Source organism: Grampus griseus (genome assembly GCF_964374135.1).
Source record: "Grampus griseus genome assembly, chromosome: 14".
In the NCBI taxonomy this organism is placed as follows: Eukaryota; Metazoa; Chordata; class Mammalia; order Artiodactyla; family Delphinidae; genus Grampus; species Grampus griseus.
In genome coordinates, this window is record NC_139008.1 from 19,844,407 (window position 1) to 19,870,041 (window position 25,635).

At 43.3% G+C, this 25,635-nt stretch overlaps 1 protein-coding gene across 2 annotated transcripts in view; it reads right to left on the reverse strand.

Annotated features, from left to right (window-relative positions):
* The window catches only part of PRKCB (protein kinase C beta), a gene marked incomplete at both ends in the record, with an annotated part of 311,977 nt that overhangs the window by 80,823 nt on the left and 205,519 nt on the right, over window positions 1–25,635 (reverse strand). For both annotated transcript variants that reach the window (XM_082671427.1, XM_082671426.1), the window contains 4 exons: window positions 523–669; window positions 7,606–7,702; window positions 13,611–13,745; window positions 14,931–15,087. In XM_082671427.1, coding sequence (XP_082527553.1) covers window positions 523–669; window positions 7,606–7,702; window positions 13,611–13,745; window positions 14,931–15,087 — 536 coding nt within the window. The remainder of the gene's footprint in view (window positions 1–522; window positions 670–7,605; window positions 7,703–13,610; window positions 13,746–14,930; window positions 15,088–25,635) is intronic.

Genomic DNA, 25,635 nt, shown 5'->3' on the forward strand with positions numbered 1-25,635 from the left:
TGTCACTTCTCTGCTTAAGACTTTCAGTGGCTCCCCCCTGCGCTGTGAATAAAATCCAAACTTCTCATCACAGCTTCTAAGGCTTGGCATGATCAGGCCCCTCCCACCTCTGCAACCTCACGTCCTGCAACCTCCCCCTGCTGATGACATTTTTGGCCCCAGCACCTTCTGATGGTGCCTAGAATGTGCCCAGCCCTTGCCTACCTCAGGGCCTTTGCACTTGCCGTTCTCGCCGCTGCGAACATTCCTTCCCAGCTCTTTGAATGTACGGCTGGTTCATTCTCATCCTTCAGGTCTCAGTTTCTACGTCACTTCCTCAATCTGAGTGGGTCCCTTCTTGATCTGTCTGTGACACAGCACTCCATTCATTTCCCTCACAGTATTCATTACCAACTGTAGTGTAGCTCTATTTACTTTTCACTCTCTCCCTCACTGGAATGTAAGCCCCATATGAACAGCAAATGTGCCTGCCTTGTTAGCTGTTCCTCCTGGAGCAGGTGCTGCCACGCAGCCATACTGTACCTTGCCGAAGCTGCCTTTTCCAAGCACCATCAGGAAGTTAAAATCGGTCAGTTTCATCCGGTCCCTGTTCCCGTTGTTGTCAAATTTGGATATGGTGTTAGTCGTCTTTTCTTCAGGAGCCTTGGTCCCCTGATTGATCTTGGCCCTCTGGAGGGAGAAGCACACAGAAAACATCATCAGAGTTTGAGGATGCCCTTGTACGTGCTCAAACTCACGTAAAGGCCGCAAGCTGTGGGTCCCGCAGCTCATGCCCCCAGCTTGGTGAAAAGCATGGCCCAGCCTCCACAGTGCAGACCCAAAACGTGGAGGCCAGCCCTGGCACCTCACTCCTCTTTCATCCCTCGTGTCTCATCCACCACCAGGAACAGGCACTGCTTCCTCCCAGCTGTCTCTAGAATGCCTTCTTCTTTCCATCTCCACCAATACCACCTGTCATCATCTCTCACCTGGACGACCCACCTTGGTTCCCTCCACACTGGGCTTTACATGTAGTCACAGTGAGCTTCCACTTCTTCATACTCAACCCAGTCACCACCTGCTTAAAATGCTTTGGTAGTGACCCATGACTTTTAGGATAAAGACTTCAGTGATTTCACTGGCCCAGATGGCCCAGTACGATCAGGCTCTACCTGCTTCTCCAACCTCTTCAACATTTTCTCGGCTCCTTCTTCCCTGAAACACAGCTTCATCCTCCTTTCCCATCTTTGAGTCCCAGTTCCCTCCCACTTCAGGGCCTTTGCACCTACTGTTGCTCCTGTGTGGATGACTATTCTCTCCCTTTCGCCAACCTAGTTACCTCCCGCTCCACGTTTTCACTTCCTCGGGGAAGCCTTCCTTGATTCTCTCTGTCTGGATGGGCTGTGCCTATCTGCTCCCTTCATCCACCTCACTTCCCATTTACACTGCATGGTAACTGTCTGTTCACTTGTTTTCCCCAACAGACTGGAAACCTGCCAGGGCAGGGAATATGTCTCATTCTCCGCAATTGCTCTGACAACTAGCACACTTTCTAGTTAAATATTTTGTTGGATAAATGGATGGATGAGGCCCATGTTTGTCCTCAGTGCAACGGGGTAGGGGCCTGCTGCTGTGCGCAGCAGAATGATGACTCAGAATGGCAGCAAACGCTGTGAAAGCAGGGGAGAATAGGAGGCCAGAATATTTGCGATTGGAGTCTAAAGTGTGGGATGTCTTGTAGGACTGAGCCCTTAACCTATGGGGTCTGCACTAACTCCAGGTAACTAGCGATGAAACTGAATTAAATTGTAGAACACCTAGTTGGTGCCCACAGAGAACTGGAGAACTTCTTGGTGTGGAAAACCCACACACTTGGTATCGGAATTATTGTGAGAGTGTCAAGTTTTCCTCTATGGGTATGTATGTAGTTTCCTCTATAGGGTATGTAGTTTTTAGCATCCAGCTTCTTTCACTCATCCTAATGGCCTTGAAATTCACTCATGCTGTTGCTTGAATCAGTGATTTGTTCTTTGTACTGCTGAGTAGCGTTCACTGTTTACATTTATTCATTCTTCTGTTACGGGCATTTGTGTTGTCTCCACTTTTTGGCTGCTAACAAGGCTGCTGTGAGCATTCTTGGTCCAGTTATCTTGTAGTAAAGATATGTTAAGATTTAAGTGTCTCGGGGACGATCAAGTGTAAATAAATACCCAGTAAACAGTTGTATTATGTGGTTTTCGGGTTAAGAAATGACATAAGAACTGGAGACAGGGACCTCCCTGGTGGCACAGTGGTTAAGAATCCGCCTGCCAATGCAGGAGACACGGGTTTGAGCCCTGGTCCAGGAAGATCCCACATGCCGCGGAGCACCTAAGCCTGTGCACCACAACTACTGAGCCTGCGCTCTAGAGCCTGCAAGCCAAACTACTGAAGTCCGCACATCCTAGAGCCCGTGCACCGCAACTACTGAACCCGCGTGCTGCAACTACTGAAGCCTGCACGCCTAGAGCCTATGCTCTGCAAGAAGAGAAGCAACCACAATGAGAAGTCTGCACACCGCAACAAAGAGTAGCCCCCACTCGCTGTAACTAGAGAAAGCCTGCACGCAACAACAAAGACCTGACGCAGCCCCCAAAAAAAATCATAAAAAAAACCCACCAAAAACTGGAGACAGATTTGGGGGTTAAAGCCCAGAGGGGGTAGTTAAAACCAGATCGTTAGGGAAATTGCAAACAAGAAAAGAGCCTCAAAGAGAAGTTGCATTGCTTTTTCAGGGCCATGTCCTCCCATAATCCCAAATTCTCACCCTTCAGCCCCCAGAGATTTTCCCAGGCTATCCCAATCTAAACATATCGCTCCCTCCCTCCCACCATCCCTGCTTTATTATGCTGTCTCCCACCTTCTCTGAGTCCCAACTCAGGACCCACCCGATACACACAGTCCAATCTCCAGCCTGTGAAGATCCACATCCTGACTGTCCCTGGTCCCCAGTCTCCGTTCCAGCCCTGAGGTTTGCTTCCATCCACCTGCAGGTCCCAGCACCCCTGCCAGTGGAGCATGGGGGAGGTGCACACACTTCCCCATTTCTCCATCTGACTGCTTAGAGGAAAATTTTTTCCCTGTTCTTCAAGGAGCAGCAAGTGTCCATCAGCTTGATTCCTCAGTCCTTCAAGCAACCTTCTCTCCTCTGAATTCCACGCTCCATCTCAATTTGCTTATGTGACTCTTCTCACAGTTACCTGCTATAGACCGAGAATGTTTGTGTCTCCTGAAAGTTCATATGTTGACATCCTAACCCTCAAACGTGATGGTATTAGGAGGTGGGGCCTGTGGAAGAGATTAGATCATGAGGGTGGAGTCCTCATGGGTGGGATTAGTGCCCTTATAGAAGAGACCCCAGAAGAGTCCCCTTGCCCCTTCTGCCACGTGAGGACATAGTAAGAAGAGGGCCATGGGGACTTCCCTGGCGGTCCAGTGGTTAGGACTCCGAGCTTCCACTGCAGGGGGCGTCTATCCCTGGTCAGGGAACTAAGATCCCACATGCTCTGGGCGTGGCCAAAACAAAACAAAACAAAAAGAGGGCCATGAAGCAGGAAGCAGCCCCTCACCAGACAACGATTCTGCCGGCACCTTGATCCTAGACTTTCCAGCCTCCAGAACTGTGAGAAATAAATGTTGTTTAAGCCACCCAGTCTATGGTATTTTTGTTATAAGAGTCTGAACTAAGACAGAATGTTATCTCAGCCTCTAGATGCTGGATCAGAAGTCTAATAGCCTTATCGGTCTGGTTTGCACTAATATTTAAATTAGTTGAGATCTGTTAAAAATCAGGAGATGTCCTACAAAAACCCAAATCCCGGCTTCTTCTAAAGAAGCAGATCTGGCAAAACTGGGCCCCATCCATAAGGATGGGGCGTTTCGACGGGACATGGGGTCCCCAGTTGACCGTCATCACCACCACACCCTGCTGTCTCACGCTAAGCTTTTCCCCCTTCTTGTTACCTTCTTAGTTCTAAAAACATTTGGGACAAGGACCCTGTCCTGTGTTCCTCCGAACGTCCCATGTCTCCCAGCGGCCTCGTGCCTAGCAGGTCCTCCATCAAAGGACAAACATTTTTAAATTGAGGCCCAAATTTAAATGATGCTCTATCTTGCTGCATTGGATACGGCTTCAGAAACAGGAATACACTAATGGCTACCTTTTCATGTCTGTAATTTAGAGCCCTAGGACTTGGTGCTCAAAGATAAAGCAAAGAGACACGCTTCTGAGCAAAGAGCCCTGCCTGTTCCCAGACTGCGCTACGGGAGAGCGAAGGCGTCCCGGCTGCCTGGCTCCAGGGCCCCATCTCAGATGAGGAATGCCTTTCTTGGCTTAAACTAACCTCCACCCCTACAAGGAGCTCCAACGGCACTCCCATACCCAGCAGTGGCGGGAGACACCTCTGTAGGCTAGCGGTCCACGTAGATGCTCCCCAGCCCCCAAGCAACCCTTCCAAAGACCGAAGGAGCAGGTCCTGAGTTTTATTTATTCCGGGCGGTGGTGAGGCAGGGAGAGGGCTGCTAAGGATAATAACCATCTGACATCTGAATGATATGACATGCCGGACACTGGTTTAAATGCCATCTCACTCACTCTTCACATAACCGTGGGAGGCCAGAAGTGCCACGATACATACAGGTGGGGAATCAAAAGCTCAGAGAAATAAAGTCACCTGCCTTCAGCACCCAGCAAGGAAGGGACAGAGCTGGGATTCCAATCCAGGCAGGCTGGCTCTCGAACCACCTGAACAGAATAGGCTACGCGGCACGCGTGTGGCTCCAGGTTTCCAGCTGAGACCCCTGGGCCCTCTCCTCCCTATACCTGGGGCTGCTTGCCGCTTCCACCCGTGACTCTGCCTGCAGGCTCCTTTCCTGGTTGCAGGTTAATACCCCTGGAAGCAGCCTTCAGCCAGTGATGGGAGGGGAGCTCGTGGATAATACTTCAGCTGCCTGCCCCTTGACTGCAAACGCTGCGGCCCGGTTAATCCCCGGCAGGATTAAACCCCAGCTGCCCACAGTGGTAACTTGCTGATCAGACATACTTTTCCAGCTCCCTTCCTTTCCCTGCCTCACTTTCCCACTGCTCCCGATGCTTCCTGGGCTCGCCTCCCGAAGAAACCACCTGCACTTGAATCCTTATAGTCTGTTTCTGGGGAAACTCGAAGTTAGACAATGACCAGCTGAGGGATATTAGAAAGTTGCTTAACCTCTCTGGGCCTCAGTTTCCTCATCTGTAAAAGATAAAGGGGGATGATAAAGGTACTGACCAGTCATGGTGGTTGTAAGGACTGAATTAAGTGACTTAATATTTCTAAAGCACTTAAAACAATAAATGGCACACAGTAAGCACTTTATTAAATTAAAAAATTCTAAGCTTGTCAGAAGACCCATTCTGAACCATGCAAAATGGAGTCTTCCCTTCCCTGGCCCATTGGCAAGGCCACAGCCAGACAAAAGTCCCCAGACAGAGCCTGCTCCAATGTTCTGAAGCATACCATGTGTGGTAACTTCACCAAGCTCACCCTACCGTGAAATTCTATTACCCCAATTTCTGCAGCTCGATTTTACTGTCACTCAGAATTTCTCCAGATAAGAGGCTTGAAAGTAATTTCTGAGTCATTCTGGGGGCTAATTGGTTATTGCACAGGGATTACATTTCTCACGTCCAAGGTCAACTGAAATTCCTCTATGTGTCTGTGAACAATTTTCGGTCTCTTGGAAACATTTTTTTAATCAACAAACTATGGTGTGGAGCAATTACCACTCAGGCATAAGCAAGCATTTGCAGGCTCTTGCGGGAAATACAGGACACATTTTGTTGCACGCAGATAAATCAGTCCTTGCCTTCAAACCAGTAACTGGCCCAGACAGATGCTCTGTTCATGTAGGAAATGTTTTCCTGGGTGTTCTGAAATGTCACCCTGGCTGCCCTAAGACAGAAGAAATCATTTTGCAAAACTGAGACTTCATTTTATACAAGAAAACACTGGTCTCATTTTTTTCACCCACAAGAGGACATTTTTAACTCGGCAGCAAACGGACACCACTCCATCAGAAAGTTGAGGGAAGGAGAAGAAAAGGGTCCTCTGGAAGGCCTGCCCTCCTGTCCTAAAACGTTATCACTGTCCAGGTCTCGACTCTCCTGGGAGGGAAAGTCCTTTCATCAACTCATTTGGGCTTGAGCGAGCTGCTCTCTAAGGATGAACCTCAGTGATCAAGTACACTGGAGAATAACTGTTAAGTCCAAGGCTAACATGTTTATTCCACTTGTTTCCATGAAGGGAAGTCCCACTGGGTCAGAACCGTCACCAGGTTTTACGGAGGGCACAGGCTCAAGACAAGGGTCAGTACACAAGTATGAGTCCTATCACGTTGAGGGGACACTAAGATGGTTCTTGGAATAAATGCCAAAACCCTTGCTAGAGTCAGCAGTCCTTCTACTCTGACCCCACCCACCTCCCAGCCACACTGTGAACTCACCCTTTGCTCTCTCTTCTCTACCCACACTGGCCTTCTTTCAGTGTCACAGAGTTGCTATATAACTCCCCACCACAGGGCCTTTGCACCTGTTCGCCTTTCTGAATGGAATGCTCTTTTCCCCTCTCTACTTGGTTAACTTCCCTATTGTTTCCTCAATGACTCCTTCCCTGTCCTCTCAGACAAGGTTACATTTCCCTCTTATATCTTCTTAAAGCACCATGGGCCTCTCTTTCACAGAAACTCACCTCGTCATATTTTGCTTCTATTTGCTTGTGTGATTACTTGATGAATAACAATGACAGTAACCTACTTCATTTTAGCTATTTTATACATTTTTCAGAGTTAGTAGGCCATCATTGTTTATCTAGAATTGATGATTTCCCATCAGACTCAGTATAGTAAGTTTCTGTGAACAAAATAACGTGTTTTCCCTTATGAAACTACTTTAAAATCACTCAATACACATATAATGAAGGGACTCAAACCCATTTTCCCCAAAACGTTTTCTTTGTAAAACTGGGATGTGTCCTACATACCTGCTAGTCTCATGTATGGAGTCTATTTGGCTCCACAGAAGGGAAGGGGCTTATCTGGGGTAGAAGCAGACCAGCGCTATGGCCCAAGGTCAGAGCCAAGGGCTCTTAATCTTCGAAAAATGCATCCATAGGTATTTCACGGAGTCACCAGCACTATCAATTCCATTTGTTAATACAGCACCATCCTGCCGACAGATCCAAATCCAGATTCTATCCCTCAGCAAGTCTACTTGTCTGAGCTTCCAAGATATCTCTACCCTGTCCACTGCTTTCATTCACCATTACTAACATCCCTGTCCAAGCCACCATCAAAATGACCTGGGTAGTGAATGAACACTCTCAAGGAAAAGTCTAAATCTGAATGAGGACAGGCAGGCAGAATGACTTTACAAGGCAGGGGACATTTAACTGGGGTCTTGAAGGATAAATAGGAGTTTTCTAGAAAGCAGAACCAGATCGCAAAGGCACAGGGTCAGGAAAGGCCTTGGTAGAAACCACACCATAAACAAGAAAAACAGTACAGAGGCAGGCTCAACCGGTTCCCACTGATGCCGAAAGAAAGACATCTCACCTCAAATTTCTGCCGCAGTTCCTCATTGCCCTCACTGCCTTCCGGTGGCACAGGTACGTTGAAGTACTCGCCTTCCTCCTGGCTCAGTAACTTAAACCTAAAGGGAGCAAAGGAAAGACAAATTCCATGACTCTACTTAATATCATTTTGTTGATTAGGATAAGGGAGGGAAGTCTATAGAAAGCTCTGCTTTAAAAACATGTGTTGACTACCAAACGTAAGGTAAAGAGCTAGTGGGAAGCAGCTGCATAGCACAGGGAGATCAGCTCGGTGCTTTGTGACCGCCTGGAGGGGTGAGATAGGGAGGGTGGGAGGCAGGGAGTCGCAAGAGGGAAGAGATATGGGAACATATGTATATATATAACTGATTCATTTTGTTGTAAAGCAGAAACTAACACACCATTGTAAAGCAATTATACTCCAATAAAGATGTTAAAAAAAACCAAAAACATGTGTTGAGGGTTTTATGTTTTGGGGTGTGTGTGTGTGTGTGTGTGTGTGTGTGTGTGTGTGTGTAGCCAGGGACACTATATATTTTTATAACCATCAGAAACACATCAGAAAAAAATGGGTTTATAGGATGCAAGGTTCTCTGTCTCTCTAAACACACACACACACAATTTCCTTGATTATATCATTCAATGTTTCTACCTACTTTTTTGGTCCATTATGTGCTTTCTGATTCTGAAAGAATGTTGAGGATCTCCCACTGTCAACGTATTCCTATCATGCTGTCCCAGCATTTCTATCCCCTTTCACTGTAACATGCTGCCACCCGGCCATCCCAGCACTTGGATGACTCTGGACTTGTCTCACTGATGCCATTTTTCTACGCAGAAACCTTCCCAAAGTGCTCGGTAGTCAAGCTCCTGAGAAAGTACACAAGCCCTGGAGTCAAACTATGCCTGGGTCCAAATCTCACCTCTTCCCTTGCCTCTTTGGATAACTGAAGCTAGGTAGGCCCTCTGAGCCTCGATTTTTCTCATCAATAAATAGGAATAAAAGTCTTTTTCATAGGGTGACTGTGAAGCTGAGACATGATGTTGCATGTAAAATGATAAGCCTGGTGCCTGGCATTTAGCAATTGTTCAATAAAAGGTATCATCATCATTGTTACTGATATTAATATTACTATAATAAACAAGATGGTTTCAGTTTGTTTCTAGACCACAAAGATGTTTCCATCTAGTCAGACTGAGATGAGTGTGAGGAAGGAAAAGGGACACTCCCAAGGCACTGGAGTCAGCAGGGGGAAAAAGAACCCAAAACTCCTCACCCCCAGAGACTTTCTAACCAGAATTTACAATTTTCATCACAATTTTTTTCTCCATTCACAAATCTTCCTAGGCAGCTTCTAAAAATAGAGAGATAGGTGACTCAAAGCAGAGATGACGATTTGAGCCTGGACACCTCCACATTTAATATTCAGTGCTCATCTTCCAAACTGCCAAAGAAATTACCAAAATAAATACAAAAGTAAGAGAACATCTGTATCTTTGCTGGGAATCAAGAAGGGTGTTATACACGCAGCAGGGACTTCCAGGAAGTTCTGCAAATTAAAGTATTAGTAAGAGAGCACGGAGCAGTGTTTGGCAAAATTCCTCCAGCTTTGTGGATTTTGCTAAATCTGGATGTTATTTTTGACAATGCTTTTCATTAAATCATCTCTTCAAATAATAACTTCACTTTAAAGAGACACTTTATATCTCTTCTTTGTAAAGAAAGCCAACAACACTTGTTACAAGCAGAAAGTATGTATCTGTAAAAAATGTAGCATACGCAAATCAAAGCTACTCAAAGCCAAGCAGATGGTGTTGCTTACCAAAGGCTCTGAGACTCATACCTGCCCCTTTTATTAAAATGGGGGATCAGCAAGCAGCAAGGGTTAAAGAGTATTAAGGATACACCAGCGCCCTCTGAGACTTTCTCTGCAGTAAACTCAAGAACTGAAGCAACACCAACAAAAGAATAGTTTTGGGACTTCCCTGGCGGTCTGGTGGTTAGGACTCCACGTTCCCAATGCAGGAGACACGGGTTTGATCCCTCGGGGAACTAAGATCCCGCATGCTGCATGGCGCGGCCAATAAATAAATAAATAAATAAGTAAACTAAATTAAAAAAAAAAAGAATAGCTTTGTCAGGATACAATTCAATATGGCTGATGCCCCAACCATGTACTACCTAAGCCATTTGGGGCCCCATACTTTGGAAAATACACATCAAAGAGGATTGACCAGCTGTGATCGGCCAGTGGGAACCTCAACAGGACCCCACTAACAACCCTGGAACAGACCAGCAGGGACTGGACGAGGGTCAAAAATTCCGATCCATATTCAGCAAGTACAGGACACGTCAGCACCTGGGGCATTGGTTAGAGCACGGCACCACCACCTCACGATTGCTGTGGCCAGGACGCTGTCACTATGGCCTCCGAATACGGACAACTGTGCCCATTAGAAAAGAAGAGCAGGAACCCCTTCCGACTTTGAGATGCACAAAACCAACAGGGGGAAGATGCCCCTCCATGGGGCAGTAGGGCTGCCTGCCGTGCAGCTGACTCCAGCCGTAGCCCTCTCCCAAATATCTACAGGACCAGCACCCTCGATCCAACAAAGAAGAACTCCAAAAAATACAAAAGGCTCCCTTCTCCCTTCATCTGGATGTGAAAGATTAGAACAGGGACACTCAACATTTCTGTGTTCATCCTTCTATAAGGAGGGCATGTGGAAAACTCATTAAAATAAAGAGAAACGATGAGGAATCGGATTCCCATGAAATAGAACTGGTGCCAAAAGAAAGTTCCAGAAAATATCTAACTCGTATTTTCAGTGAGATCCAAGAGGTTGATGCATCTATGAAGCAGCAAGAATCTGAGCTTAGGAAAGACTACTTTCAGAAGAAAAATATAATTAGTGAATTTTAAAATCCATAGGAGACAGTAAACACCAGGATGGATGATTCAGAAAACAACTAGTGATCAGTGGACAAACTAGGGAACTTTTTCTGGCAGTTGGCCTGATATTTATTGTATTAATTAGAGTTGAATGGAATGCTTTATACACCACTAAGAAAAAATGCATATTACCAGAATTAACCTACCACATCAAAGAGGGGAATATTGCAACATATATTTCAGCAAAGATATAGTATTATCCTTCTTACATAAAAAGCTCTTCTAGAGCTTCCCTGGTGGCGCAGTAGTTGAGAATCCGCCTGCCGATGCAGGGGACACGGGTTCGTGCCCCGGTCCGGGAAGATCCCACATGCCGCAGAGCGGCTGGGCCCGTGAGCCATGGCCGCTGAGCCTGCGCGTCCGGAGCCTGTGCTCCGCAATGGGAGAGGCCACAGCAGTGAGAGGCCCACGTACCGCGAAAAAAAAAAAAGTTCTTCTAAATTAATAAGAAAATGATAGGCAAAACACTGGAAATAGTCACTTATAAATACAAAAAAAAGGCAAGATACAAATGAAAACATTCAACATAATTAGTAACAAATGTATGTATAATAATAATAAATATTTATATTATAAAATGAAAGTATATATAAAAACATGTATCATATTATGTATGTATATTATGTAAATATGTATAATTAGTAACAAAATATGTATGGCCTTTGCATCATCTTTGAAATTTATAATACCAAATGTTGACAAGTGTGGGTGAAATGAAAAGTCTCACACAGCATTGGTGAGGATGTAAATTGACTGAAAAAAATTACAGAACATTATGGCAAATACTTGAATAATGCATATGGTCTCAAAGCCATTGATTCCAGGCTTACGAATTTATTAGGAAATAATTAAAGCCATGCCCAAAGGTTTCACTATAAGTATGTTTACTGTAGAATTATTTATATAGGTAAGCATTGCATATCTTATAATAAGAATATGATTATGTAAATTGAGGCTGATCTATAAGAACGGACTATATGAAGCTACTAAAAATGATGTTGCCTAAGATTACTGAATGATAGGGAAAAGGGTTCATAATGTATTGTTAGGTGAAAAATGCACACTGCCAAAGAGTGTGGACAGTAAGTTTTCATTTTTGTTTCATACACACACAGAAAAAAACTCTAAAAATGGTCAATAGTGATTATCTCTGGGCAATGGGATCCCGATAATATTTTGTTTGCTTATTTATATTTTTCTAATAATTATTCAATTAATAATAATGACTAACACTTACTGAGTGCTTACTATTTACCAGACACTGGGCACTTCACTTATTAACTAATTTAATGTCACAACAATCCTATGACTTAATTACCACTATTATTTCCAAATGAGGAAAGAAGGCACAGAAAGGCAAAGTAACTTGCTCAGGGGTACACAGCTAGGAAGTGGTAGGACAGAAATTCTAACCCACGAAGTCTGATTCCAAAGCTTTAGTTATTTTTTGTGTGTGATAAGACCAAAACATGACTATTAGTAATAACAAAAGAAAGCTTAAAGAAATATGACTTTAAGGTACAATGATTTAGGATAATCTGTTCAGCTGCAGAAAAAAAAGAATGAAATAGCAAAGGAAAAAAATAAAACCTTTAGAAACAGAAACACCATGACAAAAATGGAGAAATTAAGACCAAACGTGTTAAAACACTTCCGTATGGAAAAGAGGAAAACACTTTCAGAATAACGTTTTCTTTTTTCTTTTTTTTTTTTTTTTAAATCCAACAACATGTCACTTTTTACACAAAGCCAGAGGACTTGGAAAGACTGAACATGGAAGCTTGGAAAAGGCTCGACTAGGCAAGAGGTCCCTACAATTCTGCAACCAAAGTGGACAGGTTAATTCTCTCTGTGTGGGACAGTTTCTCCCTATATCTTCACATGGTCCATTCCCTCACCCCCATCAGGTCTTGGCTGTATGTCACCTCTTCAGAGAGTCCCTTCCTGAGCACGCTATTAAACCAGAATGTCACCGTCCCCTGGCAGTCCCTACCCCTGTTTCTTGCTTACTTTTCTCTATAGCATTCATCAGCATCAAACACTATTTTCTACTATTTTGTATCTCTAGTGACTAGAACGGAGTGGATACTCAATATATATTTGAATAAAAGCCTACAATAAATGTGGAGGAGAGACAAGGAAGTTGTAAGGAGGACGAGGGAAAGGATGTGAGGGCCCAGTGATCCATTCTCTTTCTTGCTAAACCAGTTTGATTTTGATTGTCTTTCACTTGTAACTGAAAAAGCCCTGAGCAGGGACCATTCAGAAATGAGACAATTTCTCCTAAAGAGATAGGAGTGCCCCTAATTACTACTTCTCCCAAAGTTCTAGTGCCAAGGTGGGCCATCTCTTCTGACTCGTTTACTCAGATAACTGGGAAGGAAACAGTTGCCAAAGAGGACTTATCCAGCCTCTCTGATGGGAATATTGGGGAAGGATTTTTTGCCATTAGAAGGGAATAAAGCAAAAATGTCAGAACAAAGATTTTGCAGCTGACTATGACAGCAACCTTCCAGCACTTTTGTGACCAGGCTTGGTAAGCAGTCCCAAAGAAGAAGCATCTTCTTAAGGAGTCAAAATCTGACAGTGGATGACACATATCTTCTGGGTAAAGCGTGAGAGCCCTTTTAGTGCCCATGGGGCCTGTCAAGCCATATAATTGTGTGAAGTGGGGCAGCTGTAAAACAACAGGGACTGGTGAGGACTGTGGCAAATAGAAAATCCACATCCTGTCTAAAGAGGGTATTAACTATTCAACTGTCCTCATTTTTGCCCTCTAGGTCCAGATTTTTATGGGAAATGTCCTGATTTTTGAACATATTGGCAACTAATTCTTTTTTCTTTTCTTTTTCTGTTTTTCTTTTTCTTTTTTTTTTTCTTTTTTTGCATGAGGACTAAATAAAACTATCTATGAGGCAGAGCCAATCTACCAGCTTTCCCTTTGTGATTCTGCTTTAGTCTTTCACATTTAGGAGAAAAAGGGAAACATACTTGCTCCCACATTTTGATGGACCAAGCTGTACTGTTGCTTTCAAAGTGCAATTTCCCTTACCAGCCGTCAACACCAGCTTTCTGCAGCTCAGAAATCCCAAATGACAAAGATCCCATGAAGTCATTCCTGCTGGTCAGGTCCCAATCCCAAATCTCTACAGACAGTCTTCTGTCTTTGTCCGACTCTTTCAGCTGGCTGCAAGGAGAAAAAAAGAGAAGTCAGTGGAGGTTATGGTGATTTCTCAAGCGGATGAAATGTACAAGAGGACAAAGCCTGAAGGTCGGAATTTTTAAGGATTACAAGCTGTTGTAAGAAACATATTCAGTTTCCATCCCAGGCAAGCTCCCCAGGGAGGTAGAGCTTTTCCTGTTTTACAGCGGTTTAAACAGGTGGAGGGCCAAGGCCAGCTCTGACAGGGACAGTTCTAACTACTTCTGCTGCCTTATGTCCTAATAGGATCCATGATGTTCAGGAAATCCTACTGACACAGTCACTGTAAGAACTATATATGTCAATCATATAATTGTGTGAGTGTTTGCACACATGCGGGTTGAGGATGAGGCTGAGGAAATGTATGAAGGAAAGAGTCTTGATGCTGTCAGTCTAGGGGAAATTGTTCTAGGGCATGTCCTTGACTGAGGCTGAGATAGGCCCCCAGTTTTGCCCTGAGAGGGGAAAGAAGGAACGAGGCATCACAAGGAATCATGCTTTTGGCCCATGGCTCTTGAAGTCAGACTGTCTGTCGCTGAATCCTGCTCCATTTGTTGTGGGACATTGGCCTGTGTTTTAATCGCTTTAAGCCCCGTTGGTAAAATGGGGATGAAATGACCAATGAAGCTAGATCACTTAATACAGTGCTCGTTATACATAGTACATGCTCAATAAATATCGGCTGATATATGTCATATCTGTTGGCCCAGATGCATCAAGAAGTGAATCCACATTATTGGAGCACTAGCCACGTAAAATCCTCCATGGCAGCTGGCAGAGAGCTCCCGGCAAGCTACAGGCCCAGCATTATCCACGCACCCAGCCCTAGAGAGGTCATCCCCACACCCTATGGGTTATGTCCCATGTTTGCCAAGACCCAGAGCTTCTCCCACAATTTGCCTTCACCTAGCAACACATCACACTATTTTCCATCCCACCCACTCTCCCACACCAGAGACATTCTCAGCAGTGTACAAAAAAAAATTCCAATTTTTACTTGGCTTGCAATGCAAAAATGCAGATGGAGGGAGGAAGGAAAGGAAGGAAGGAAGGAGGGAGGCAGGGAAGGAGCGAAGGAAAGAGAAGCTGGGAGAGGACCTCCCCAACCTCAGGTGGCCCACACAACCCAACCTGCACCACCCAGGCTGGGCTGCAATGATTTTAACTTACAATCTAAATGTCTCGTTCCACTCCGGGTTGAGGGAGCATTTGATGGTTTTGGTCTTCTGCTTGCTCTCACTCTTGGGATCAGGAATCAGTTTCAGTTTCACGTAAGGATCTGACAAGCCATTAGGGTCCATAGGTACAAGGTTTTTAGCATCTCTTACTAAAAACAGAAAAAGCAGTTTTAGCATTAATAGCCCCAGACTATTTAAGCACCAGCTACTGATAGTTGTAGAACCTGTGAAAAGATCATTGGCATCACACTTACTTAACGGGAATTTTCATTTATTAACATCAACAGCTAAGAAGCGTACAAAGTGAGATAAACTGAACAGATGTAGACTCTGCTCTATATTGGTTTAAAATTGAGTTCTGACTTTCATACTGCTCTCCCCACTCTGGCCCCTAGATTAACTGTAAGTTCTCTAATCTTATTTTCCAAAAAGTCTACAAGAAAGATTGGCTTCTTCCATCTAGCATAATGCTTTCAAGGTTCAAACACATTGTACTTCATTTATGACTGAATAATACCCGCTTGTATGGATATATCAAGCTTTGTTTATCCATTCAACAGTGGATCAATATTTGGGCCATTCCCACCTTTTGGCTATTGTGAATAGTGCTGCTATGAACATGTGTATACTCTGACACAAAAGGTCACATATTCTATGATTCCATTTATAGAAAACATCCAGAACAGGTAAATCCAAAGAGACAGCAGACTAGTGGCTGCCAGGAGCTGGTGGGAGGTGGAATGGGGAGTTACTACCTAATGGTTATGGGGTTTCCTTTACAGGTGACAAAATTCCTCGGAACTAGATAGAAATGATGGTTGCACAACACTGCTCATGTACTAAATGCCACTGAATTGTACACTTTAAAATGGTTAATTTTATGTTATGTGCATTTTACCTGAATTCAAAAAGAAAAAGCTAAAAGGCAAAGAGTTGCCCTGTAAACCAAAGTGCAACTATTTTCCATGTAGCACCCATAACCAGTACCCAGACAGCCCACAGAGAGAAAAAGAGCAGCATTACCATCAGGCTCCACCCTCAACCAACAACACCCCGGGTAAAGGAGGCTTAGAGAGGGGAAAGGAAGCAGAGGTCAGCAGTGCAGATGCAACTGGGAATAGGGAGGATAAGGTAGAATAAGACATCAACCTGGAGAAATGGGAAGAAGTTAATTAGGAGTCAGTTCAAACAGTAATGCAGGCAGCCAAGGGAAGGAATGTAGTAGCAGACTCAATCTGCTAATCAGACTGTCTGCTAGAAGGCTAGTAGATAATGACTCCTACCAGGAATGCAAAGACGGTTCAACCTTAGAAATCTATTATTAAAATATTCATCATATTTATAGGTCAAAGGAGAAAACGATAGGATCACTGCAATTAGCTAGAAGTAACAGGAAATTTTCTTCACAGGATAAAGGATATCTGAAATAATAGACACCAAAGTTAATGACAAATGCAATCCCATTAAAGTCAGGAATAAGACAAAGATACCCATTACCACAGCCATCATTCAACATCTTTTCTAAGTATTTCATACGTGTAATAAGATAACAGAAACAGAAATGTAGGGGTAAAGCATCCCCCTTTCCCTGCAACCTTTGCTTCCACCCCCATCACCTCCTACCTGGTGCTTATCATCCAGCAATTACACTACTTTCTTTCTTTTTTTTTTTTTTTTGGCGGTATGCGGGCTTCTCACCGTTGTGGCCTCTCCCATTGCGGAGCACAGGCTCCGGATGCGCAGGCTTAGTGGCCATGGCTCACGGGCCCAGCCGCTCCACGGCATGTGGGATCTTCCCAGACCGGGGCACAAACCCGTGTCCCCTGCATCGGCAGGCGGACTCTCAACCACTGCGCCACCAGGGAAGCCCTACACTGCTTTCTTAAACTCAGTTTCATGTACCCCACGATCTTATGCCACTTCCCATTTTCCAGTTCATTAACTCTAGTACGCCACTGCTACAGGCCTTTCATCACCAATCAGTCTATTGAGCACAATATGTTTTCTCTTTCTCCCCATTCCCTCTTGCCTTTACTCCATTCACCCCCAGTTTAGAGTTTTGGGTGCATTATAATCACTCCCTGAAATTACTGTCAACTCCCTTACTCCTCTTTCTTTCCATTTTATCTGACAAACACAGCCCTAGTTAAATTCAAATATTTTCCCTTTATTTTCCTACATGCAAGCAGCTAACCACTGCTAGGGATGGGAGTCAGGGGAGGCTCACTTGTCTAAGATCATATAGCTAGTAAAGGGTTGAGACTGGATAAATGAAATGAGGAAAGGGCTGGGTGGACCGTCTGAGGAGTGACAAGGGACCCCGGGACGCAAGTTGTAACTTATTCTGCATTGACACTGTTCTGCACTCTAGTACATGGCCCTTTCTTCCATTTATCCACAGGTTGAATTCATGTTCCACCTCAGCTTGCAAGTTGTAACTCATTTTTGCACCAAAAGCAAGAATTTTTCCTCTTTGATTTGGTTAAGCTCAATAAGCAGGTCCCTGGGGCTTCCCTGGTGGCGCAGTGGTTGAGAATCTGCCTGCTAACGCAGGGGACACAGGTTCGAGCCCTGGTCTGGGAGGATCCCACATGCCGCAGAGTGGCTGGACCCGTGAGCCATAACTACTGAGCCTGCGCGTCTGGAGCCTGTGCTCCGCAACAGGAGAGGCCGCGATAGTGAGAGACCCGCGCACCGTGATGAAGAGTGGCCCCCGCTTGCCACAACTAGAGAAAGCCCTCGCACAGAATCGAAGGCGCAACACAGCAAAAATTAATTAATTAATTAATAAACTCCTACCCCCAACATCTTATTTAAATAAATAAATAAGCAGGTCCCTAATGTGTTAGGCATTCTGCTAGGTACTGGTGACAGGGAGGCCAACATAAGATGTTGATCCTGTCCGCAAGGGATATATAAAACCAAATTTATTCAAAGTATAGTTGATTTCTAATGAGACAGTAGCCAGGTCATATAGTGTAGTGGATACAGGGCTATAAGGTGCCAGGGTCTGCATCTTGCCTAGCAGGTATTTCACATTTTTAAACCTCAAATTCTTCATCAGTGAAATGGAGATAATACATGCCTCATTGGGTTATTATAAGAGTACAGTCAGACAAGGAATATACATGTTTAGCACAGAACCTGGCACCTAGGGAATAGTCAATAAACGCTAGCTATATTATTGCTATTTCACTGTTCTTAAAATTCATATGCAGTGCCCCTTGTGCCACATTTGTCTATTTTTATTATGAAGACTTAACCATTCCCAAACAGACTGATATTAAACAGAACCACTTGTGGTTTTCCTTCTTGAGAATAATGCATCCGACTTTTCCATTTGAACCCTTCTAGAGGAACGCTCCTCAACCGTCAGCGTGGATAAGGGCCACCTGGAGGACTCGCGAGACACGTATTCCCACAGATAGATTCTGATTCAGTAAGTCTGGAGTGACACCTGCTCATTTGTTTCTCTATCAAGTTCCCAGGCGATGCTGATGCGCTAGCCCACAGAGCACACATTAGGTAAAACTTTCCTAGAGGATATAATTTCTTAATATCCCCATGCATTTCCCCCATGGAATACAATCTCCAACTGTTACTTTCATTTCTTGAGCCTTCCAAGGAAGCACGTGCCAGTTTCTAGGCTGGGATCTTGGAATGACACATCTATTACTCTAGGGAGCTGCATAAAAACATGGTTTGAGATGCTCTGAAGTGCAAGAAACTTGTCTGTCTGGTTGATTGGCAACACATATGCAAGTGGAAACAGTGTCTTTCTTCAAAGACCACGCTCCCTCCCCTGTCTTATGAACTGACACCACAGGACAATCACCAGGACGTTCCTCTATTTAAATTTGCAACCTCACAGCTCTTTCAGAGTGCTCTTTGCAGGACAAGTGTATGTTGTATTCTTGAGCCAATCTCATAACTAATGGTTTAAGAATGACCTCTCCCTGGGCATCTACTTCCCCTGAACCGAACATTCCTAACTGAGGCATGACTCCATCTTTCCCCCAACGCTTATAGAACCCTTTCTTCTACTTCTGTCCTTTTGGGTCTCTCCTCTACCAAAGGGGCCAAAAATTTCTGTGGAAAGGTACGGAACAGAATTGATTCTGGGACTGTTCCTATCTCCAAGAGCTCTGGCTCCTAGAGCCACTGTATCATGAGCAGTTGACAGTAGCTGCAGGCTAAGATCCAAACGCCTGTCCCTCCTGAAGCTTTTCAAAGTACAGTCATGTTTCCCAGCAGCAAGAGAGCTGCATATGTATCGAGAAAGCAAATCTCTCTAGACCACACTTGGCGAGACTGACTTTGATTTTTCTTGATAAATGTTTCTTTACTATCTTTGTTGAAATTCAGCCAGCCCAGATGGTACAAAATGCTTCACACAAAGCAGAAATAGCAACCTTCCCCCCTGGTGGAAGTCTGCTAAGTGCACAGGAGAAAAGTGTCCCAATCAAGAGAACACTGCTTGCCTTGGAAGTGAAGCTGGCTGGGGGGTAAGATCTGGCTGTTTCCATCAAAGGGCCTTCAGAGCAAATGAGGCCTCTGCATCCTGGTGCAAGTTACCTAACACGGTGCTGAATCCATAAAAGACAGCACTACTGTTAACTATTTTCCTAAGAATCGTTCTTCACCAAGAACTTTCCTAGTCTTTTTTTTTCAACCAACTATTGGAAAGTCTGAATAACTGTGTTGCTTTATAGCCATTATCCTACACTGTGTGAACCAGGAGCTTCTCTTTATTAACTCCTTTTGAAGGTCCTTTCTTCAACATCACGAGTCCTCATTTGTCCTCACTACATGTCCTCAGAACAGTTATTCAAAGCAACACCAACATTAAGTTATGTTTGAGGATGTTGGCAATGACGAAAAGTAGGAAATAATCGGAGTGCCCATCCACAGGGGAAGGGGTAAAAAATCGACAGCATATTCACACTGTGAAATACGAGGTACCTGTCAATAACACTGGGCTACCTACATGCACTAACACGTTGAAGAAAACAGCAAGATGAAGATAGACGATTACAGTCTAATGCTTCTTTATTTAAGAAAAAGGTCTGAGGACATCAGTGGTTCAATTGATGAACTCTGGATTGGGACTGTGAATTAGATGATAGCATTGGGTCAATGTTACATTTCCTGAGTTGGATAGCTATACATATGCAAGAGAATGTCCTTGTTCTTGGGAAACACACACTGAAGTATTTAGGGGCAAGTGAGAACCATGACTCCAACCTATTCTCAGATGGCTGGGGAAAAATATACAAACACAGGGCTTCCCTGGTGGCGTAGTGGTTGAGAGTCCACCTGCCGATGCAGGGGACACGGGTTCGTGCCCCGGTCCGGGAGGATCCCACATGCCGTGGAGCGGCTGGGCCCGTGAGCCATGGCAGCTGAGCCTGCGCGTCCGGAGCCTGTGCTCCTCAACGGGAGAGGCCACAACAGTGAGAGGCCCGCGTACCGCAAAAAAAAAAAAAAATATATATATATATATATATACACACACACACATATATAAAAATATTTAACAGAGAGAATGATAAACCAAATGTAGCAAGATATGAACAAGTGGTAAATCAAATCAGGTAAAGAGCATACAGATATTCCTTGTACTGTTCTTGCAACTTTTCTGTAACTTTGAGATTATGTCAAAAGAAAAAGTTTTAATAAACAAGGCCCTCCAAATCTTCAAGAGACAAGTATAATAAAATAAATTTTCTACAAGGTCATATATGAATGTAAATATATAGAAAAGAGTCTGGAAGGATAAACCCAAAATTGGCTTGAAGTAACGGTTACATCTGTGGAAGAGGCAAAGGAATCTGGTTTGGGGGCTGTGGGCAAAAGAGACGTCAGCCTTAACTGTCATATTCTGAATTTATTACAAAGAGAATGCATTCTTGTATTAACTGTGTTATTGAAACTTAGTTTAAAAAACAATTCAGTTGTGGTGCATCTACAGCCTCCAAGAATCCATTGTTCTGGCCTTCAGAGACCCGCACCCTGTTCCCCAGAGACTTTTTAGAGCAACTAGGTCTGCAAAGATCATGGTTTGAATCCCTGAGCCCTTGGTGAACAATGCACAGACCCAGATCAGCTGGATGCCCCCAGCACATATCCCAGAATCAAAGCAGGGTTGGAGGAAAGAGGCTAAACAGGTGAAAAATTTCAGAACCATCCACCTATTCTAGCTCTCCTGCTCTGCATCCCCCTCCTTCCATTCCAGTGACCTCCAGATGGATGACAGTTCACTGGACCTTTGGTTAACCCCAAACCCCTCCACACTGCCCTGCTACACCTTCTTAAGTTGCAAGCTTCTTCAGCCCTCTACTCCTAGATCCGCATCCTTTTGATTCCTGTTCACTTATTACTTCTTCTAACCTCAGGGTTCTCTGATGCTACAGCTTTTGGGAGCCATGGATCCATCAGAATCCCCTTCCAGTCATCTTAACTGGCCATCCCTGGCCTCATCTGATGGAATCTGATTACAAAGTAAGCAAACCTGGGGTCTTTGGGCAGCCCACATGCAGCATCTAAGGCATCCCAAGCACATCGTGGCCAAAGGCTCCTAGAACAGCTGGCTTCCCGTCACTGCTGGCAATGGTACAGTTATCACACATCCATTTATTTGTGTTGAGACAGACTTCCAGCTGGGACCGTCACCGTGTCTGTCTGGAAGACAGTCTGTCAAGCCAAGGCAAGTGAAATGATGATGGGGAAGCTAATGCAGGTGAATCAGGACCCAAATTAGCAACAGTTCGACTCTGGAGTCACACACACCTTCAGGTCTGAATCCTGCCTCTGCCTTTACTCTCACTAACGCCCTTAAGTAAAAAGACTTCTCTGAGCCTGAGTTCCCCTGTCTTCGAAACGCTGATAAAGTCACATACAACTCAAAGGGATGTGTGATAATTATAGGATGGCCATCCATGCCAGTTTACCCAGAGCAGCCTCAGTCTCTATCTGTTGTCCTTTTACTCTCAAGAGAGTCCAGTTTGGACAATAAATTATATGGTTCCCCTAATTATAGAGGATAATGGTGTTGAAGTATAGTGTAAAGCACATGGCAGAGGTTCAACAAACGTTGATTTCCTTTCTCCTTTGAGAGAATTTAGATCAAATTATATAACTATTAAGATCCATTTCAAGGTTAAAAGAGCATCTCTCCAATGTGATTTTCATATAAATGAACCTAGAGGAGGTAGTCAGAGAATGATAGATGATCTGAAGCCAAATGTGATAGATCCCTTCCTTCTTCTTATATTATGGCTTCCTCTCCACCCAATGCAGCCACCTGGAGTCTCACCTGGAATGGCTCTTCCTCTGAACTCCCCAATAACCTTTTATCCTTTTAATCCCCTGCTCCCTTTACACCAATTTTTTTTTTAACCTCATCAAACCCTCAGATCCCTCAACACTTTCCTTTCCTCCGGTCCATCAGTGTGCGCCTGAGTTATTACTTTTTTCCTAACCCTACCAATATGGAAAGCCCTCCAATCACTTCTGGCCACAGGCTTAAATATTTTGTCTTTTCAACAACATCCTGTCGCATACCTCAGACCATCAGTGATATATGGCTTAGAGAGTGCCCCTGGAGAAAGTGGGGGTTTGATGCATGACCCACTCAGGACCTCCAACCACACCTTGGCCCTCCACACCACCTGTCAACCCTACTGGGTGTGCCCAGTCAACCCGCCTCTCATTCTCGACAGAAGCAATTGCAAGACCTCATCATTTTAAGGCTCCCACCTGATTCCCGCTCCATCTTGTTCATCTGAGGATCTTCTGTATTATGTTTGTGTCATGAATTTCTAGTTCTATTATGTTTTCATCAGAAAATGTGGGCTGAGCCATTTCTGGGGCATTTTGTGAAGAATTTCATAAGGTTTGCATTGCAAGCTAACATAGCACCAATTTTGTGCATACTAGGGAAAAAGGTGTTTCTCTTATGGAAGGGTTCAGGCTTCAAGATAGAGGTACTGGACACTCACTTTAATTATATTATTTAAGTTATCTATATCCATATTTTTTATCTGTTTTATCTGTCAAAGACTGACAAAGTATGTTTTAAAACCCTCCTGTGATGGTATTTCTATAAATTTCTCCTTTCATTTCTAGCAGTTTTTGCTTTTATGTATTTTGACCCTGTGTTACTTGAGACTCATGACTATTTTTTGGTCTTGGATTTTGTGTTTCATTCTTAAAAATTTCTTTTTATGCAGGTTATTATTTGTTTGTCTGGAACTCTACTCTCAATATAGGTGTTTTTCCATTTAGCTGGTCTTTTCTCCAGGAACATCTGATTCCATTTACCTGTGGATCAATGCTGTTTGTCCTCTACATCTTTTTTTTATTTTTTTTTCATGATTGTAGTCATTTCTTTGTCCCTTTTCCCTGCCACCTGGAAGTACTCCTTAAGCTTGTTTCCATATTACTGATAATATTTTTCTGCAGTCGGCATTCCTCTATTTACTGTTTCTATGCATTTTAATTTACTTTATTTTTTACATTACTTTTTATTATCGTAACATGAGCTCCTTCTTGCTCGCACCTTCCCCTGAGCCAGCTCCTCTTTCGTCTCAGGCTATTGCCTTACCTTCTGTCCTCCCCTGCTCTCAGTGTCTCTCTCTCTTCCTCCCTCCCTCCCACCCTCCTTTCCTCTCCTTATCTTCTATCTGTTTATTTTCTGCCTATGGCATTTAATTTTTTTAATTAAATACAGCATACAGTAATACTGGCTTTTTTATTTTGGTGTATAGTTTTCTGAATTTTGACACATGTATAGATTCACGTAACCACCACACTACCAGGATACAGAACAATTCTATCATTCCAGAAAAAACCCCTTGTGCTGCTGCTTCGTAGCTACAAACTGCCCCCTCCCTCAGCCCCTAGCAATCGATGATCTATTTCTCATTTACTACAGTTTTATCTTGTTAAGAATGGTATATCCATGGAATCATACAGTATGAAACCTTCTGAGATTGGCTTCTCTAACTCAGCAAAATTCCTTTGAGAGTGAGCCAAGTTGTATGTATGAAGTTAATTCCCTTCTATTGATGAGGAATATTCCACTGTATGGATGTACCACAGTTAGTTTATCCATTCACCTGTTCAAGGACATTTGAGTGGTCTCTAGTTTTTGTTGATTATGATAGAGCTGTGCAACTATTCATGTTTTTGTATGAACAAAAAGTTTCATTTCTCTAGGGTAAATTCCTAGGAGTCAGATCATTAAGTCATATGGTAAGTGTATGTATACATACATACATACATATATATATGTCAAAAGGTTTTCCAGAGTGACTGTACCATTCTGCGTTCCCACTAGCAATGAATGAAAGTTCCTCTCACTCTGCATCCTGCCAGCGCACTGTATTCAGAGTATTTATCGTCGTTATCATTTTAGCCATTCTAATACATGTACAGTGGTATTTCATTGTGGCTTTAATTTGTATTTCCCTAATTCCTAGTGATACTGAATATCTTCTTGCGAATGAATTTGCCATGTTTATATCGTCTTTGGTGGTGTGTTGGTTTGAGTCTTTGGACCATCTTTTTCGTGGGGTTGTTTTCATACTTACGACTCTGAGAGTTCTTTACTCTGGATTCAGGTCCTTTGTCAGATGTGTGATTTGCAAATATTTTCTTCCAGTTTGTAGCTTGTCTTTTCATTCTATAACAGTGTCTTTTGCAGAGCATACCTTTTTTAAAATTTTAATAAGGTCCAAATAATCATTTTTTTCTTTTATGAGTCATATTTTTAGTGCCATGTTTGAGAATTCTTTGTTTAACTCCAGGTCATAAAAATTTTCTCCTGTTTCTACCTTTATATTTTACATTCAGATCTATAATCCATTTTGAGTTCATTCTTATAGAAGGTATGAAGTGGAAGGTGAGGCTCATTTTGTTTGCATAGGGATGCCCAATCTTTCCAACATCACTTGCTGCAAGACTGGATAGTCTTTCCATTTCTTTGTTTTTATACTTAAAAAAAAAAAAATCAATGGGCCATATTTGTGTGGGTATATATCTGGACTCTCTATTCTGTTCCAGTCATTTATATATCTATCCCTTTACCAAAATCACACTGCCTGATTACTGAAGCTTTCCATAGTTAAGTCTTAAGATTGAGTACTATGATTCTGCCAACTTTATTCTTCACCTTAAAAATTGTTTTGGCCCTTCTAGTTCTTTGATCTTTCCATTAAATTTTAGAATCACCTTGTCCATATCAATAAAAAAAATCCTGCTGAGATTTTGATTGGAAATTCATTAAGTCTGCAGATCAGTCTGAAGAACTGACAACTTTACTGTACGCTGAGTCTTCAAACACGGTATGTCTTTTCATATATTTAGGTATTCTTTGATTTCATGCAGTGTTTTATAATTTTCAGCATACAGAGCCTAGACATGTTTTGTTAGATTTATAACAAAATATTTCATTTGTTTTGAAGTTATTGTAAATGGTGTTTTTAAAATTTGAGTTTCTAATTGTTAACGGTTGATATATAAAAATACAAATTATTTTTATGTGTTCACCTTATATCTTGCAATTTAACTCATTAGTTCTTGGAGGTTTTTTGGTAGATTCTTTTGAATTTTCTACATAGACCATCATTTTCTATGTACAGAGACAGTTTTGTTTTTTCCCCTCCAATCTGTATTTCTCAACCTGTTTTTCCAAT